The sequence below is a fragment of the Kryptolebias marmoratus genome, linkage group LG6 (genome assembly GCF_001649575.2).
Source record: "Kryptolebias marmoratus isolate JLee-2015 linkage group LG6, ASM164957v2, whole genome shotgun sequence".
Lineage (NCBI taxonomy): Eukaryota > Metazoa > Chordata > Actinopteri > Cyprinodontiformes > Rivulidae > Kryptolebias > Kryptolebias marmoratus.
In genome coordinates this window covers 5,134,899-5,152,684 of record NC_051435.1, presented here as the reverse complement: position 1 = coordinate 5,152,684, position 17,786 = coordinate 5,134,899, and the positions used below count along the sequence as shown (strand labels likewise).

At 39.6% G+C, this 17,786-nt stretch overlaps 2 protein-coding genes across 6 annotated transcripts in view; both read right to left on the bottom strand.

Moving 5' to 3' along the window:
* epb41l5 (erythrocyte membrane protein band 4.1 like 5) overlaps positions 1–6,481 on the bottom strand; it is a 34,511-nt gene extending 28,030 nt beyond the window's left edge. For all 5 annotated transcript variants that reach the window (XM_017420744.3, XM_025006904.2, XM_017420747.3 and 2 more), the window contains exons 1-2: positions 6,288–6,481; positions 4,450–4,661 (exon numbers count right to left, since the gene is read on the bottom strand). In XM_017420744.3, the coding sequence (XP_017276233.1) occupies positions 4,450–4,629 (180 nt within the window). In that variant the 5' untranslated portion in view covers positions 4,630–4,661; positions 6,288–6,481. The remainder of the gene's footprint in view (positions 1–4,449; positions 4,662–6,287) is intronic.
* Positions 6,482–7,648: 1,167 nt separating this feature from the next.
* The window catches only part of ptpn4a (protein tyrosine phosphatase non-receptor type 4a), a 68,063-nt gene continuing 57,925 nt past the window's right edge, over positions 7,649–17,786 (bottom strand). The window contains exons 19-27 of the mRNA XM_017420729.3: positions 16,848–17,004; positions 15,799–15,965; positions 15,586–15,676; positions 14,905–14,966; positions 14,109–14,255; positions 13,349–13,477; positions 12,322–12,470; positions 11,808–11,943; positions 7,649–11,710 (exon numbers count right to left, since the gene is read on the bottom strand). Of these exons, the coding sequence (XP_017276218.1) occupies positions 11,309–11,710; positions 11,808–11,943; positions 12,322–12,470; positions 13,349–13,477; positions 14,109–14,255; positions 14,905–14,966; positions 15,586–15,676; positions 15,799–15,965; positions 16,848–17,004 (1,440 nt within the window). The 3' untranslated portion in view covers positions 7,649–11,308. The remainder of the gene's footprint in view (positions 11,711–11,807; positions 11,944–12,321; positions 12,471–13,348; positions 13,478–14,108; positions 14,256–14,904; positions 14,967–15,585; positions 15,677–15,798; positions 15,966–16,847; positions 17,005–17,786) is intronic.

Here is a 17,786-nt window from a genome sequence, read left to right as displayed (position 1 = left end):
TTTTTTTGCATTTTTAGGGTTAATGGACCAATAGAAACCTTTCTACGTTTTTAGAATTTTTTCAAAATTAGCAGGACATCGCTCCTGTCCTGTTAATCCAAAATGTCCTGCTAGTGTGGTGTGTATTCTGACCAAATGTCCTGCTAAACCACATCTACCAACGCACGCACACACACACACACACCACTCATGAGCTCTTTGCTCCCTGTCCATCGTTCTTCTTTGAACAATAGAAAACCTTAAGATAAATATAATCAAACATTTTGACGCTTTTATTTCCCTCTGAAAATCATCATCATAAGAATTGGACAAAATTCAAAGTGACTTTAAATAGTATTTATACAAATGGCTGATAACTTTTACTGCACATGTTTTTGATTTAAAAAAGAAAACCAAAGCTGAAATAAATTGTAAATTCAAATTTCAACACTTAAAGGAGTCACAGTTAAGACCAAATTGCACAACAATACACAAATTGCAATGCAGGATACATTTTCATTGTAAATAAATGGAAATAATGCCGTTTAGCTCACTATGCATTTGCATGACAGCCACGAGGAAAAGTGGAAACAAAAACTATTGTAGGAATAAGTAAAGGAGTGGATTCTTTCTCATCCCAGGAGATTTTCTGGCCCGCTCAGAGGGGATGGCCCCATGCTAGCTGGCATAGTTAACAAAGCATACCGCACCCCTACGGTACCCATGGTGAGACAGTACAAAGGACTTATTGTGTGTATGTGTACTGCACCCAAGGTCTTGTTAAAGTGCTTGCAGTATTGTCTGTTTTTCTGCCTGCCTGCGAGCCCTCAGCTCCTTCTCTCAGACACTCACCGATGAGCTACAGAACTGTAAATCACAGCTCCATTAAACCCTCGAGGACAGAGATTCACTCATTTCAAACAGCACAAAGACTACAACAAGCAGAAAAAACGAGCACATTCTTAGAGAGGATGCACTTTTCCTGGTAAAAATCATACTTGACTCCCCTCTTCAACTGTTTCTACAAGCTAAAATTAAGAAGAAGATGACTAAAAGTGGAGGTAAAAGGTAAGGGTGAGCAGAGAGTCAGGGTGGTGCATGGTAACGCTTTGTAGAACCAGGTGTGATTGCTCACAAACAGAAGTATCCAACGGCGACTACTGGGAGACCAGTTGGCGAAAAAGAAAACTCAAAGTTGCAAGAAAGTACACAACTTTTCCACCGCAGTCTCCCTGAACCCTGTGTGTTTGTGACCAGGTGACCACAGCTGGCTGGTGAAAAGTGATAACAATATTGACCTTCTGAGCGTCACCAGCCCTGAATGTTACACAAGGAACGCCAACATGTGATAAACCCTGAGATTCTTTGAACATAATAAAAGTACTTCTTGCATTTCAACAGCTATTTGGAAGAAAGGGATAGTTAAAGCATAGCAGGGCTTAAAGATATTTTAGTCTGATTTCCTTTAATCACTGGCAATAAATAAAAACAAAAAATTCGTCCAACGTTGCTTATTAATAAATTCAGATTTGTATGAGAATATAATGACATTCTAATTGTCGCCAAGAGGAAGAGTAAATGGGCGGTTAAATCGCCCTTCATCTTGGTGGTTTTTCTTCCAAAGGGGTCTAATGCAACTAGTTCTCTGAAAAACAATGTTTAAGGGTTTAAAAAAAACAAACAAACATGTATTGCTCACACATGTAACTCAAAAAAGATTGAAATATACCACGAATTGTGGTTTTAAATCAGAACAAAACAAACATATATCACTACCTATTCGTCTAATTGTCTTTATTTATGCACAGTATAGGTTTATTGTAAAGCAGTGTATTAGAAATAAGTCTCCAAAAGTCCCTGCATTTAAAATGTCTACAAAAGGAGGTACAAGTCCAAAGCTCCTTTCAGACATGCACATCTATACCTTTAATGTGGCACAGTCCTAAACACGTATTATACTCCTTCCTACACAAGTGCTGGTTTGAAAGCTGGCGGTCTTAATACGACATGATCTGCTTCCCAGAACAATCAGGCATGACTTCTGAAACGCTGACACCACAAATCAACCAGCAGAGTTTTACTTGTCAAGAAAACTGTTTTTACTGTAACTTACAGTAACTTGGGCAACAATCAAGAGCAGCGAAAGATAATTTAAGAGTTTTATTTTTTATCTAAATTAGGTCCAGCTTCACCTGAACACAGCACCACCCCAACAACACACATGCAGGTGAATAAGAAAGTTTACCACAAAGTGTTCAGCGAGTTTTAATTAGATTTAAAAAGGAGCGGTGTTTTCCTGGTGCTTCCTGAAACAGCCTGCTCAACGAGGACATCCCCCGCCTGTGAAATCAAAACACTGCTTTATCTGCTTTGTCACGATGTATTTGCTGATAATATTTCAACACTGAGGGTGACTGTCTTTACAGGGCGTCAGGACAATGTCCCGGCTGTACGTGCACGGACACACAAACACGCTGAGACTGATAGGAGCAAAGAGAAATAATCAGAAAATTCATTTATCTGAAGGAGACACCAGTAAGAAAGAACTGACTGTTTATTTTAACTACAGTATATTCACAAGTAACAATAATATAAAACAACCACATCTGCCTCTGTGCTTCATAAATTTACTTCACTGTTTTTAACAAATCAAAACAAACCACTAATAAAAACTTTATATAATAAAGTGAGCATAGTGACACATTTTAATAATCTAGACTCATCTGAGAAGAACTGAAGCAACAACAAAAGCTTTAATTTTATTTATATTAAACCTGTGAGGTCTCTAAATATTTTCTTGAATTTAATCTGTTCCTAATGTTTGTTTTGAAGGTTTTAATCCTGGTTGACTGACAGATTGTTGGAGATATGACATCACTCCAAATGATGAAGCCTCAATCATCTAAACACTCTTATCTAGAGATATTTTTATATGACATCAGCAAGACACAATAAATAGGGACAGAAAAACTGCACAAAGCCCATTCTGTAACACAAAATCTCCTATTGGTGTACTCCAAGTACACATCACAGGCCTGGGAAATATAAGAGTAACATTTCAATTAAGGTTAAAACAAAAGAAATGACTCAGTCAACAAAATAAGTAAAATCACAGGCTGTAAGATTCCAGCAAACAATGAAGAAACCAGGAGAATTGGAAGAACACACAAAGTCCAGGCGGATATCATTCAAGCAGAAGAAAAGTAGAGAAATAAAATCATGTTTGCTTGTTTGTTTGTTTGTTTAACCCATGAATCACTGAGACATTTCTTCTCAGGCTCTTTTAAAGTTCTTCTTTGGACTTTGTCTACTTTGTCACTCATATGTTCTTGTACCTTTTCATTTAGAGGATCATTGTTTTTGTTCAGACGTTTAACTCCTGATCTATGAAATATTCAAACATATAAATGAACCAGTGATCTGACACTTAGCAAAGAGCCGGCTAGCAACTTGTCACAAAGACAATTTATTGACCTTTTTAGTTACAGAAAATGCCAAAAATAGGAGACTAAAAGGCATGAACAGATTGATCTGCAAAGCAGTAAACCAAAATATAAAGTAGTTGGATCAAATGAAGGCTGATCCATAACTGGTACTGCTGTTTTCTGTATTTTCTTCTTATCCTGAAATCATTTTAATGATACAGAGCACACAGTGTAGAGATCTGCCAAGTTTTCAGCTCATGTGTCTGAACTAAACACGAGTAAGAAATATCCAAAAGAATATTTTAGGACTTTCAGAGAGCCTGATGGATCAGGACCACTTTAGGACTACAGGAGTCTGTCTCTCTTCAGCAAAATACAAAAGAATTAGTTTTTTTTCCCCCAAGACGTTTGCACAATACTGATGCAACACTTTGTTATATGTTTTTATATAAATTTTGTATTTTATAATAAATCCATCCACAGCAAAACAGAACACAAAAAAGTGAGTGAAAAAATACTGAAAGGTATAAGAAGAAGGAATAAAAGGAGAACCGGACAAGTTGGGAAGAGTGAGGGAGTGATGATGACTACATGTCAGGTGATGATGTCATGTGACTGTTCTGAGAGAGGATCATGGAATTACAGGTGATCAACAGTACACACACACACACACACACACACACACACACACACACCATAGGCTTAACAGGACTGCTCTACTGACACAGGCACAATAGTCATTAGTACACCACTTACTTTGTCCAGTTTAAATTCGACCCGGAGAAACCGATGTCACTTATCTACCTGACAGCAATTTGTCACAAAGCAGAAATGATTTTCTCAACTTTTACCACCTTTGTAAAAGAACCGTATACAAAACAAACCAGCAAAGAAAAGGGACACTCATTCCATAACTGCATGTGGCTACAAGCTCCACGCCAGTTTCATAAAAACAGGCCTAAATTTGATCCGAGTTAGATTCTTTTTCCTTTCCGAATATTTTTCTGCATGTTACAAACCTAAGCCTCTCTTCCTGAGCGCTTACCGGCAGGTCAACGCTGACATCCGTCCCGTCCAGTAAGGAAACGCGGCAGGTAATGATGGACTTTGCGTCCCCAGCAGCAGGGATGTGCGTCGTGGCCCGCTGAGCCTCTCGTAAACGGGTCTTCTCGGCATGTTTCCGGATGGAGCGGCGCCCCAGCGTCCTGCGCAGGAAACTCAGCATGATGGGTGAGAGGAGGCGCGACAGAACCACACCTGCAAATGAAGAGAGTTTTAACTTAGAAGCTAGTTATGAACAAGTACAACACAACAAAACTGTATCCAGCACAGCAGTGCTTCAGGGCAGCTTCAGATATTCTTATTATGCTTAGAGGGGACAATTTTCTCAAAGCGATCACTGCTGAGTCATCACCATCTTTGTACTGAATCATCTTGCTTGGAACCTCAGCTAAGACTAGGTGCAAGCAACAAAACACAGGGTCACATCTGCCTGACAACAGCAGCTGTCTTTCTTTAAAGAACAGGAACCTGTCGAACATAAGTAACAGTGCACAAAGAAAAGAAAATCTGGAAATATTAGGATAAGTTCTGATGTTGACAGGATGGAAACATAACTAATAAACCAAATAAACACCAGTCATCTACCACATAACAGACCACTTCAAGCGCTATGTATAACAATCATCAGCAGAAAAAAAAGACTTAATAATGTTGGCTAATGTTAATGCTCATTAACCGCTCACAAAAATGATTTTGTCAGTCCAACCCCAGTTTACTAAACATCACATGAACAAGACAGAAGGACAAAGACGATCAAAACAGAACATCATGGTAGGAAAAATAAGTGTTCTGTTTAGAGAAAAAACATGCGCTCCATCCAAACCAGGGAGACTTATCCCATCTGTAAACTACGGTGGTGGTAGCATCATGCTTTGGGGCAGAAGAATGTTTAGTCACAGAGGGAGCAATGAAATGTGTCTTATTGAGGCAAATATAAAAGAAAGAAGTTCAAATATTTGTCTGAAAACTAAATATTGGAAGAAAATAGGTGCAACAAGAACCCAAGGAGATCAATCAAGCTAGCAAAGGAGTTAAAAATAATAAATCTTGATGTATAAAAATGGCTGGATTTTATTTGTTTATTCAACTGCAATGCTTTAAAAGGACTAAAAATGGAAGAGTTTATGGAGGAAAATTTCATAAATCTCAAATATGAACTGTCCTAAACAGCAAAAAACATGGCTTATAATCCTCTAACTGCTAAAAATCTTCATTCATATCATTATTTTATTAGATATTCAGTTAAATTTAGCAATATTAGTGGTGGCTAATGAGGGCTAAGTCTTAAAATAATAAATCACAGTGTTGTTATTATTCACAAATCAAAAGGTAAAGTATGATTATGAGTCACAAGAGACAGCTATAATAATCTAAAGCCCTTAACTAAACAGTTATGTGAATGTGTTCACTAATTTGTGGTTTTAGGCTGGCACGAAATTAAAAACAAACAAACAAACAAACAAACAAAAAGGGCTGCGCTTGCTTTTTCGTGCGGCTACAACAACCCTCCCCCCAAAACTTAAAAAAATAAAATAAAATTAACCGACAAATAATTATTGGAAATACTCTCAAAATTAAGTCAAAGCGACGACGAGAAACATTCATTTATTCCTATATTAACCTGTAACAGCCAGGGCCTGAAAGTACCTGAAGAAGAAGAAGACGAAGAAGCAACAGGTGTGCGTTCGTTTTACCGCACTGGCTAACGGCTATGAACAAAAACCAACTGAACAGGAAGGACTCCGCCCGCGCGGAGGTGCCCCGTATGACAAAACAAACGCGGCGTTTAGCCCAGAGAGATGACACAGTTGGGATACTTACAAAATGCTCCTGTAGGGAATTCACGGTGAAAGCACGCCCGCTTGCATTTTACACGACCGAACAGAAACCCCTTACACTTCCAGAATCTGTAAGTCGCCTTTTTTTCCCCTTCCTGTTTGCCCCAGACACACCGCTCGACCTCCGCAGGATAAATTTTCTCCCAACAAAAAGTAGGAGTCGAGCTCTCCGCCGGATGTGACGTCAGAGCAAATCCCTTACAAAAACTTAATTAGCATTTTTAAAGGGACAGTACCCCTTTTGCTGTGGCCACTTCCCTCGCTAACACACACAGAAAAAAAATTAAATGCACTGAACATTTTAATATATGTTTAAAATTACTTTTTAGTGTTATGTGGTCAATGCTCTACACATATAAGGAGTGGAATATTTAAACATAAATTAATATTAAAGACTTAATGGCTGTTAAAATCAGGCAGTGAAGCTTCATTTTTAATTGGATTTGGAGTCTATAAACACCCCATCTGTGTTTGACAACAGCGCCCCCTTCTGGCTAATTAAAGGGATGACGTGTTGTAAATGTGGGCCTAAAGGTTAGAACAGGAGTGGAACAGAAGTCTGCAATGTTTTTTGTCCTGAATCATTAGATGTGTGCATCTACATGTGACTAACATTTGGAGTCAACTCCATTAAAATGGCTGCCACAGACAGCAAAGCACAAAAATGGCTACAACTTGGCCAACATTACAGATATTGAGCTCAAATTTGGTGTGGTAGTAGCTGAGATCCATCCTCAACAAGTGATCTGAAAGCAAACACATCTTCATAAGATGTGACAAAAACTGCTTTAACTCTTGTTATGCATTTCCCAGAACTGCTACACCTTCAATATAATTATTTCAGGTGAGTATTTACCACTACAAATAATACTACATATATTTTTATATGCAGCTTTTTACCAGATTCAGTATGTTTTCTTCTGATCCATTCCAGTAGAGGTCTTCAGCTGCGATGCTTTCTTTCCAGTTTTGTTCTTCAACGTCGCCCAGCCTCACTTTTACAGTGTGGAAAAGCAGGGGGATCTGAAGCCACATCTCCATGCTTTGACAGACAAGCTTTAATTGGTCAGAATCAAGCTTAAAGACATGTCCAAAGCACCGTCAAACCATAATACCAGAAAGAAACGAGCAACAAAGGATTTTATGACACAAGGAGGAGGTAACCAATACGCTAAAACACTTTTCATTATTCTGTTTTTCATTAAATACACAACCGCTGTTATGGATTTGAATAAAACAAAATAAAATTAAAAGAGAAGTTTGTAATTGCACAGCATTTGTGTCACATTTAAATCACCCGAAGAGAAAACAGAAATAAAAAATAAAAACATCTTTCTGCTCACAAATGATTTTCCCTTTTATTTTAAAGATTTTTTTTTCATATACAACATTATATTTACATGGTCTAGTAATATTTACACAAAATTAACAAGTGGCACTGTGTAATTAGGAGTTCTTTTCTTTGTTCTTTACAGGTGTCTCATTTTCAAACACAAAACGATAAATAAAAAATAAAAGAAAAACTAATTTTAACAAATGCTTTATGTCTCTAAACTTGTTTTTTCTTCTCCCTCCCAGTAGCACTGCCTGACACTCAGCCTTCTACAAAGTGCTGTCCTTTCCCTACCTGATTAAAACTGATATTATTTTTACAAAAATACAGCTAACCTCAGCCCTCCCCTCCTGATCAGTACCCTAAACGTCCAAACGGTACCAATTCTGTGCAGACAAGAACATAGCAGCCCTGAATGATGAGTAACTTTTCACTGCAGGGTTCAGGGTTTAGTTAGTCTGAAATATCAAGTTTTTTAGAGCTTAGATTGTTGCCACTTACTTAGGTTTTCAGCATCTGTCAATTTAGTTTCAAAGCTGTCCTCAAAATCAAACACAAAAGCTGATTTTATATTTTCTTTCGCACATCTGCACAGCATCTGTAAATTGAACCCGGCAACATAAAGTTAAAACCTGTTAGTTGGTAACTAACTAGTTTGAAAACAAGCTGTGCTTCTGTACCCATGATGCTCTGCTCAGATGTGTCATTTGCCTGGAGGCCATGCAGAGAGAGTGGGATCCATGGATCCGAAAGAGAGGCATCCGGGTGGAAAGAAACGAGAAGAATGGACCGTGGATGCTGCGTGGGCTGTGCACAGATGACTGAAGGATGTTGGGCTGATTTAATAAAAGAAAGATTAAGCAATTTTTTTAAAAGAAATGGAAGAGAAAGACAGCTCCCAGGCTCATCTCCAATCCCACCTCTACATGTAGCAAAATTATGATTCAGCTGTTTGGAAACTAAAAGGTCTGAGCACAGTTTGAACTGGCATCAAAACATTAGGTCTGTGTCACAAACTTTCACAGACAGGAAGTTGGTTTTTTTCATACCAAATAAATACCAGAGTACATGTCAGAAATGTCAGAGGCAGAAAACTGGAGGTACAGAAGGAGACGGGATAAAAACTAATCAGAGAATTCACACGCACGCTTCCCCACTCGCACGCACGCACAGCAGGAGGGTTTTCCAGCAGGATCCACAGTTGGAGCCAATCACAGCAGGTACTGAAGCAGCTGAGAAGCAAACAAAGAACTGTTCGGCTTAGGAAGAAGCCTCACTAAAAGGTAGAACCTCACAGAGATGCACCAGCGTTTGAGACAAAGTGTCCAGACTGCTTCGAGACGTTCGGGGGGGGGCTCTTAGTTTCCTCGGCTGAGTCGCAGAGGTTTGCAGTTTCAGCGGGTTTCTCAAACCCGTCTCATAAATGCTAGAGTTGTAATTTAGGTGGACAACAAAATTATGTGTGCACAACCTAGAATATAAATTTGCAAGCCATGAGCACAAAAATAAGCAGTTTTTCAAAAAAATTGGCTTCCCCCGTCTGCAACAGCCGCAGCCCTGTGATATACTACTTTACTGCACCAAACTTTCATGCTCCGAAGAAAAGACAACTTCAGTGAGGAAAAAATTTAAAAAGAACAAATCTTCTGTCCTTTAATCACTCATAAATCATCTCAATTAAAAACAAAAATAAGTGTCTTAAAATAAAGTCACACCGGAAAAGATCAGTTTGAAAAAAAGATTCCACGTTTTGCGTGTGCTGCCTCTTTGAACTGCCAAGTAAACAGATAAATTTGGCTTTAAAACGTGTTTTCTACCCCACTGGAACGTCAGTTCGGGTGGTAATTCAATCACAAATCTGAGGAACAGAGGGGGATTTATTCAGCCGAGGCTGAGATCAGTTCACTCCAACTACGTTTGGTAAAGGTGCTCGTTGCAAACTTTAAAATCAGTCATAAAAAGGGTGATCCTGAAGTGGATCAAATGGTGCAGTTTAAAAGAGTTTACTCCAGTAGTTCACCCAGATATATTGATATGGATATGGGTACGCACTCAATGTAAACACTCGGGTGAATCCACCAAAAACTGCATGGAAGTTTGAGTCATGTGTTTGACTTTCATGAGGAAAGACTGTGTTGGTAAATAAATCTGGCAGAACTGGACGTGTAGAGTCTCAGAGAAGACATCTGATCCTATCTGCGTACTTTACTCCACCAATCTGAGCATTAATACGTATTAATACATCATAATTGTCAGACCTCTCAATCCCAAATGGCTCTTCCGTGGACATCGCTGTTGTTGATCTATTTTGAGAGAATTTGTCCGTTTTTGTAGGTAAACAAACACATGTGGTAGTTGGCAGCCATTCCTTTTTGCTTAGAAATGTTTAATTTAAGGACACATTCAGCATCAATATGAGAAAAGAAAATAAAGTGAGTTTTTTTCCTGACCGATCTTCATGAATTGCAACGAGTACCTTTAAAGTGTGGAAGGAAAAAAAAAAAAAAACTGATTGCATAAAACTTCTAGCAGCGCTGAACCACCGGTGCCTGACAGTTTCCTTCTTACAACAACCCGTGCAAAGAAAGCAAGAATGAAAATCAACTCAAAGTCACTCTAATCAGACAGAGAAGACATGAGACTGGGTTTTGCTGTTGGTGTCTGGCTCAAGGACACTTCAGCAGGAAGCTTGCTGCACTAACACTGAACTCAACAAATGAAAACAGAAACGAACTGATCTCAGCCTCGTTCAGATCTGCTGGAGCCACGGTTTTTAATCCTCGTTTCTCAGTTTAGGTGTGTTTATCAGCTGAGTAATGCTAATTAGAACAGAGGCCTCCAGTAAACAGTGGCTCCGAGGACAAGAAAACCAATGATTCTGATCACAACACCAAACTTTGAGTGTCTCTAAGCTCAAAAACACAGCACAAAGCAGGAAAAAGAAGCCCACTTTCCACAGCACTGAACGAGAGGTGAGAAGGTGCTTCTGGATGTCCACCTGTCAGAAACGCAGACGACAAAGCGGAGACAGACCAAACCAGGTACAATAAATTAAATCAGTTTTTTTATGTCCTCACAAAAAGCAAAAAAGAAACTAAGTAGAGGAGGAGTAACACTGTTTTACTACCTAATCAGGAAAGCATGAAGCTCTAGACTCATACAAACAAACAAAACGTACAGTTTTTTTTCTTTTTTGTTCAGTGGACAGGATTTGACACAAACTAAAACACAATAAATACTCTTTTTGAGGAACAGAAGATAAGATTTCTCTCTTTATCAGCTAAAAGGACACTAAAAAAAGGCAGGTCCGTCTGGCAGACTCGCTCAGAAGGGCACAGGGCGACCCTTTAGGTAAAAAACAAAATAAAAGGGGTGGGGGAGCTTTCCATCCACGGGGGCAGCCCCTCCCCTTCGTACTTATGGCACTACAGCGATTCCCCATCCACATTTTATTCTCGTGTACTTTTTTTTCCGTTACCCTGATCATACAACACCCCCTAATGGTACCTATTCAACACAGCTGGATTTCTTGTTTTTTTTGTATTTGATCTTGTTCATAATTTTCATGTTTGTTTGTCCTTTTTTCCGTTTTTTGTCAGCGTAAAGTGCAACAGTGCTTTTGTTTTCTCCTCCAGCACCTGAGCCTCTTTCTGGTAACCCCCGGCGACCGGTCAGACGTCAGCAGGAGCAGCTTCAGGGTCAGCGTCAGGGTCGGGGTTGTGGTTCGCGCTGGTCTCGCTCGTCACACTGGTGGCGCTCGCGACGCTAGGCTCCTCCTCCTCCTCCTCTTCTGTCACTTCTCCCACATCCAACACCTCCACTTCCTCGTCGTCATCGTCATCCTCTTCGTCCAGGCCTCCCTGCAGCAGCTCCACCACAGCCACCTCCTCTTCCTCCACCGCCGCTGCCGTCTCGACTCCATCTTCTCCTGCTTTCTGCTGCTCTTTCTTTTCCTCCTCGTCTTTCTCGTCACCCAGCTTCTCTCTCTGCTGGTAGACGAGCGTCTTGTGTGGTATGAACAGACCTTTCTCGTACACTTTCAAGATGGCCTCACACACAAAGCGGTACTGGCTCTGATGGAGTCAAAACAAAACCCAGAACAGAACACTGTTGGTGCTGATGTGGATCATCTGAGAACAGCTGCACTGATGAACGAATGAGTCTACTCACAGGTGTTTGTATCATCATGGCTCTCTGATCTCTCATGGTCCTGACGATATCTAGAGGATACACCGGCTGACCGCTCTCCATTAGACACAATGCCGTCTCCATGGTGATCAGGACCCCCGTTCGACCAATGCCAGCACTGGGAAAAAAGGCCGCATAGAAAGGATTGCTCTTCAGATACAAATGAGGTGAACTACACAGTGATATGAACAAGAAACTGCACTTTTTATGTTTCAGGACATGATGAATTAAATCAGGTTCGCAGCAAACCATTCTGGTAAATAATATCTTAAATATCAGATCATTTATTGTATCATATGAGCACAACCAATGATTCACAGAAGCAGCAATAACTTTGAGATGGAGTTACAAACTTTGCTCTCTTTGCATGAATTGTTGAAAGCTTGGGCTGGAGCACTTATGGTTACTATCATTATCAGATGATGTTATTATTACTATTAAGATCAGAAACCTTGTGCTGCTGATCACCGGCTTCATATTGACTTATTTCGTGTACCTGCAGTGCACGACCATGGGCTGGTCCTGTCCGGCCCGTTTGCTTCGTACCAGAGCCACAAAATCCAGAAAATCCGTGGAATCGTCAGGGACGCCGTGGTCAGGCCAAGCCAGGTACTGAAGCTGAGTGAGCTCTCTCTGCTGGTCACTCTGAAAAAAAGAAAATATAACAACATTTTAAAAGCACGTCTTTCATTTTATCTGCTCTAATCTATGAAAAGATGAAAGTTATTAATGGGCTCTGCCCAACAATAAAACTGTACACAGCTTTTTAAATGTGATCTATGATCTTTCTATAAACTCCTAACGCTGTTTTTTTTTCCTCTCACTCTTCTACAACACTCCAAAAAAAATAAAAACCTAAAATAATCCATTCTGTCGTGGTGCATTTACAAACTACAGAAGGCAGCAGGTAGTGTCTACTGTGTCTTTTTCCAACTCAGACCCTCGTGCTCCTCCTGAATACGTTGCCGTGGCAACACGCTTATCTCCATGGCAACAATCACAGGCAGAGGAGAATGCTAAGTGCCGCCTCTTATAGCAATATACTTTACAGGTCGTGCCACGGGGGAATCAATCAGGAGAACAAACGGCAGGAAACCGTCGTGGCCGAGTTTTTGTGTTTTCTTCCAACCGCAGCACGACAGACGCGAAAAGATAAAAAAGTTTGTCGTGACACGTTCAAGTAAGCATCAATGAACGACAACAAAGCAAAATTGTTTATTTATAATCTTATCCCACTCCTCTGTTTCCTGCTCTCCTTTTCTGGGGTGGTTGGGTTGGCATGGTAACCAGATCCCAGTATGTGGCCAGCACCAGGCAGCAGGAGCCAGAAAAAGAACAGCCCACACTGGTCACCATGGCAACCAACCTCAGCAGCTCATCCCTCCCGAGCCACCGGTCCCGGGCTCCGATTGGACTCGGAGCCGCAGTCTTCTCAGCTCGCACTTTTTCTTTGGGGGAAAACTCATTTGGTAGCTAACGTGTGTGTGTGTGTGTGTGTGTGTGTGTGTGTCTCTGCAGGGTACCTGTGTGTAAACGAGAGTCATCTCCCGGACCAGGAAGGCCGAGTTGCCCTCCTCGTTGTGGCACGTGACTTTAAAATCTCCGTAGGTGGCGCTGCTGTCTGGGTTGGGCCAATACTGGTGACACTTCACCTACAAACACAGACAGGACTTAAATCCCAGTCATTTCTCACACAGATCAGAGTCCAGCACTCTTTAACTGTGACTTCCTGTTTGATTTAATACAAAAGCAAAAGACATCATATAAACACACAGTGCATGCAGAATCATTTAAATATTTCAGTGGAGATAAAAAGCTCATGAGCTGTGCTGCAGATATTTTTGTCTGCAACTTGACACAGTTTCTGGAGGTTTCTTTGTTACGTAATGCTGCTTTTAAGACTTTTAAGACTGTCCCTTTTCAAATTAATAAAAAACAAAACAAAAAAGACATCAGCTGCAGACAAATCCTTGTGATGTGACAGTACTCTGAAAATAATGACATATTTGATTACACATACGAGTCAGACTTTTACAAATGGATATTTAAATCCACAAACTGATAACTGTTATTTAAATTATTATAATTATTAGGTTTATTTGAAGCAAAACACGCATAAATCTGAAAGCATCGCTCCAATTAAATTGTCACAGTGTTTATAGTGAATGCTAATTTGTAACTCTTGTTCCCAGAAGGGCTTTTTCAAAACGTTAACCGTGTTGGGAATGGAATTACTGTCAGCTCGGTTTCCAGGCCTTGTCGCTGACAATCAACATTACATACCCGCCCTCTCTCGACCTGCGTCGTCAGCATGACCACCATGGATGAGCCCTGCTCCCAGGTCATCCGCCAGAAGTCAGGGCAGGTGTTGGGCAGTGGGCCCTGGCACGCTATGTAGCGGTTTATCAGACTGGAGGCAGGGATCTCCATCTGCGTGGACAGAGACACGGGGAATACGACGCAGAGGGTGGACTGAGGCCATCATTTAACACAAAGGTTACAGCACCAAACCGAGCTTCCCTAGAAAAACCTTCATGCGCTAAAAAACATCATAAATCTCAATAAAAGAAGACAAACGCTTTCATATTTCACTTTTTTTTACATCTCAGCTTGTAGGAAATAATCAGAGCCTCCTTATAACATGTCACACACAACGACAGATAGAAGAATATCAGTTAATGCATTTAAAGCTCATAATGGTCTTTAACTGAGACCAAGTAAATAGAAATTTAGGTTCAACAATGATGCAGCCTGTTTGAAATCTTAGCACATCATTTCCCATTACAAATCCTCTTTAAAGATCTCCATGTTTGGTGATAGCAAACGCATATTTGAGTCATAAAGAGCATCACTGACGGATGAAACCAGCGGTTATGTAACACATACATGAATTAGAATAAAACACACTTTTCTTCTCTATATCAAACACAAACGCATGTTAGTGAGGTCTGACCGACTGAAAGTACAGCTGATGTGTTTCTAACATTCATCAGTTCGGCCCGGACTGCGGCAGGTGTTCTGATGTTCAGCTCATTTTCTATTCTGCTGCACCAAATAAAAGGAGACAAAACAGACTTACATTGATGTAATTTGCATTGATATAGTCATCTGTGCTTTTCAATATGACCCGCGTGGCATCATCTGTCAAAAGAGAGAAAGAGCAGCAAGATTACTAAAAACAAACAAAACGTAAAAAGAGCCGAGAGACGAACTGAGAGGGACACAAAGTAAGAGTTCAAAAAGAAAACGAGGGAAAGAAATGCAGTCTGAAGAATGAATTGAGTTAAAACAAGCAGAACAGTAGCTAAAATCTAAACTTAGAAAAACTGGAATGCAAAGCTATTAGCATATTTGCAGTTAAAGGATAAAATTTGCAAAAAAGCTAAACTTAGCAAAAAAGTAGCTATAAGCTAAAAGAAACATAACAAGACAAAAATAAACAAATTTGCTGAAGTGAATTTTATTTTTGAAGGAATTAAAGATGATGCATTTCTGTGGATTTCTTTTTTTGTTCTTGTAAATAAAATTAAATGCTTTTAAAAAACGTTACAAATACTAAAATTTAAAGCACTTTATTCCACATCCAAACCACTGGTTTGGTTTATGAATGGTTAAAACAGCACAAAGTATGCAGAAGAAGTTTGATCACAAAAAAGCTAAGGAAGAGATTATATACAGAAAAACAACAGCATGAACGCTGGATCAGTTTTTACAATTTCAGCAGAAACAGGAGAGAGGAAGAACCAAACAGCTCACGTACAAGGAGAAATGTCTCTGTAGCGGTTTTTGGAAACGTTCTGAGGTAATTTGGCACACAGCATGGTCATCCCCGGCCTTTTTCTGTACAGTTGCTGTGGGAGGAGGAAGGATGACGTCAACAAACTTTCCTTTTTCTACAAATATCTTCGCTCATTAGAGAAGCCCATCTCTGAAGCAATGATTGAAATGACAGAAGTGAATGTGTTTCTCGTACGTCAAACTGGGCCAGTATGGCTCCGCTGCTCAGGCCTTCCTTCAGCGTCATCATGGAGTCCCTCAAAGCATGCTGGTCCAGGTGGGTGGGATCCTGAGGGGACTTCTCAGGGATGTACTGAAACTCCGGCTCCGAGTCCACCTTCTCCTCCACGACGTCATAAATGGCTGAATGGACGGAGAAAATAAATCCAAGCAGGTGAGCTGGCTTTTCTTGGAGTAAAAAAAAAAATACAAACAAAAAAAACAGCAAAACTGGCAGCTTTTCAATATGTGAACTGGAGTAAGAGAAGCTCTGTCTGACTCAGGTATGTCGATGCTTCATCCTGTTTAACACCTCTCCTCTCTGCAGAGCTGATTAAAAACATCGTTCTGCATCGTGAGCACACACAGCTGAGACTTACAGGAACTAAAACATCATAGATCTCGTTGGTAATTACAAAAATAAGCATGAGTTTCAAGAGACAGGTGCCCCAGCTGTTCAGTTATTACACTTCAGCTTCATGCCACTGAAACAAACGTTTACAATTAATATATTAAAACCAAATTCTTTCTCTAAGTAAAAGATGACATAAGCAATAATGTGGCCATAAACAAAACAAGCCTGCTAAAAATGTAAATTTATTATTTACAGCATTTCATGTTTTAAAGAAAACTCTAATCACATATTGTTTTTTTTCTGATTAGAAGGTTCTTATTTGAGTAAAATTACTCTCAAGTGGTCAATAACTAGCTCTGATTAGAGCCCAATAGAAGTTAAATATTCAGTATTTCCTTTTGCATGAAAAACACTGGAGTATCTTTTTTAAAAGTGGAATGTCCCACAATTCTGCCACATCCAAAGTTTTTCTATAACTTTCATTTAGTGAAAGTATTTAATGTTAATTTTGAACATCTGCAGAGAGTATTGTTGTAATTTTAGTAGCAGTAAGCGTGTCTTTCTTTAACCCTGTATGAACAGCTCCTACTATCTTGATAGTAGTACTATTTTTATTTATTTATTTTTTTAAGATTCTTAGATGACAATGTTGGTAAAGCTTACAAACTCACCGTTCGGTCTGACCAATAGGATGAGCTCCCCCGAGTGGCTCTCACAGCTGGCCCTGATGAACATGACCACCTGGTCGTGGGTGTGGTCAGAAATGTCCCGCCCATTAATGAAGACCACCTGGTCCCCTTCATTAAGGCGAGGCACACAGAGGTCAGCCTGAAGAGGCAGAAAGAAAAGAAAAATGGAGGAGAGAATGTTAATCCACTGTTCTGCTAGCGTGATAGACAGACAGACAGACTCTGTTATGGACAATATAGACTGTGTGGACAAAAACATGTCATAATTAAAATAAATAATAACTTAAATTAAAAAAACATTATTCTTTTAGAAATAAAAGGTGCTAGTAATATCATAATACAAAGGAATAAACACAAGTAAGGAGTTGTTGGTAAATTATTTTTGTCCCATGTTTTAGAGGGGGAACCGATTATTTCAGACTTCTGAAATATTTGGTTCCCCCCTGGTAATTTTTGCAAAAAAAGAACAAATGTCTCCAAATTCACAGGACTTGTCCATGATGAGAGGAATAAACACAGTTAAAGACTTGTTGGTAAATTAACTGATTGTTGTTGGAAAATTAATGATCTAAATAACATTCAATCCGAATGTTATTTAGATAAAAGCGAAATACCACTTCAGGCGGAGAAAACCGCCTGAATAATAAAAATATTACAACAGTTCACTGCAAACCCATATGATGCACTCGATCCACTACAGATTACATGCAGTCTAACACCCATTAGGTGTTGTGATGAGAAGCTATTTTATTTTCTGTTTTTCAATAGTCAGCTTGTAGGGCAGCACAACTGCTTCCACCCACCTCCATCATCATCATCATATGAAATAACTTTTTGTCACAACAAAAAATAGTGGCTGGTAAAATATTTGAGTGGCTGGTAAAAAAATTTTAATTTCCACCCTTGGTTTAAACCCATAAA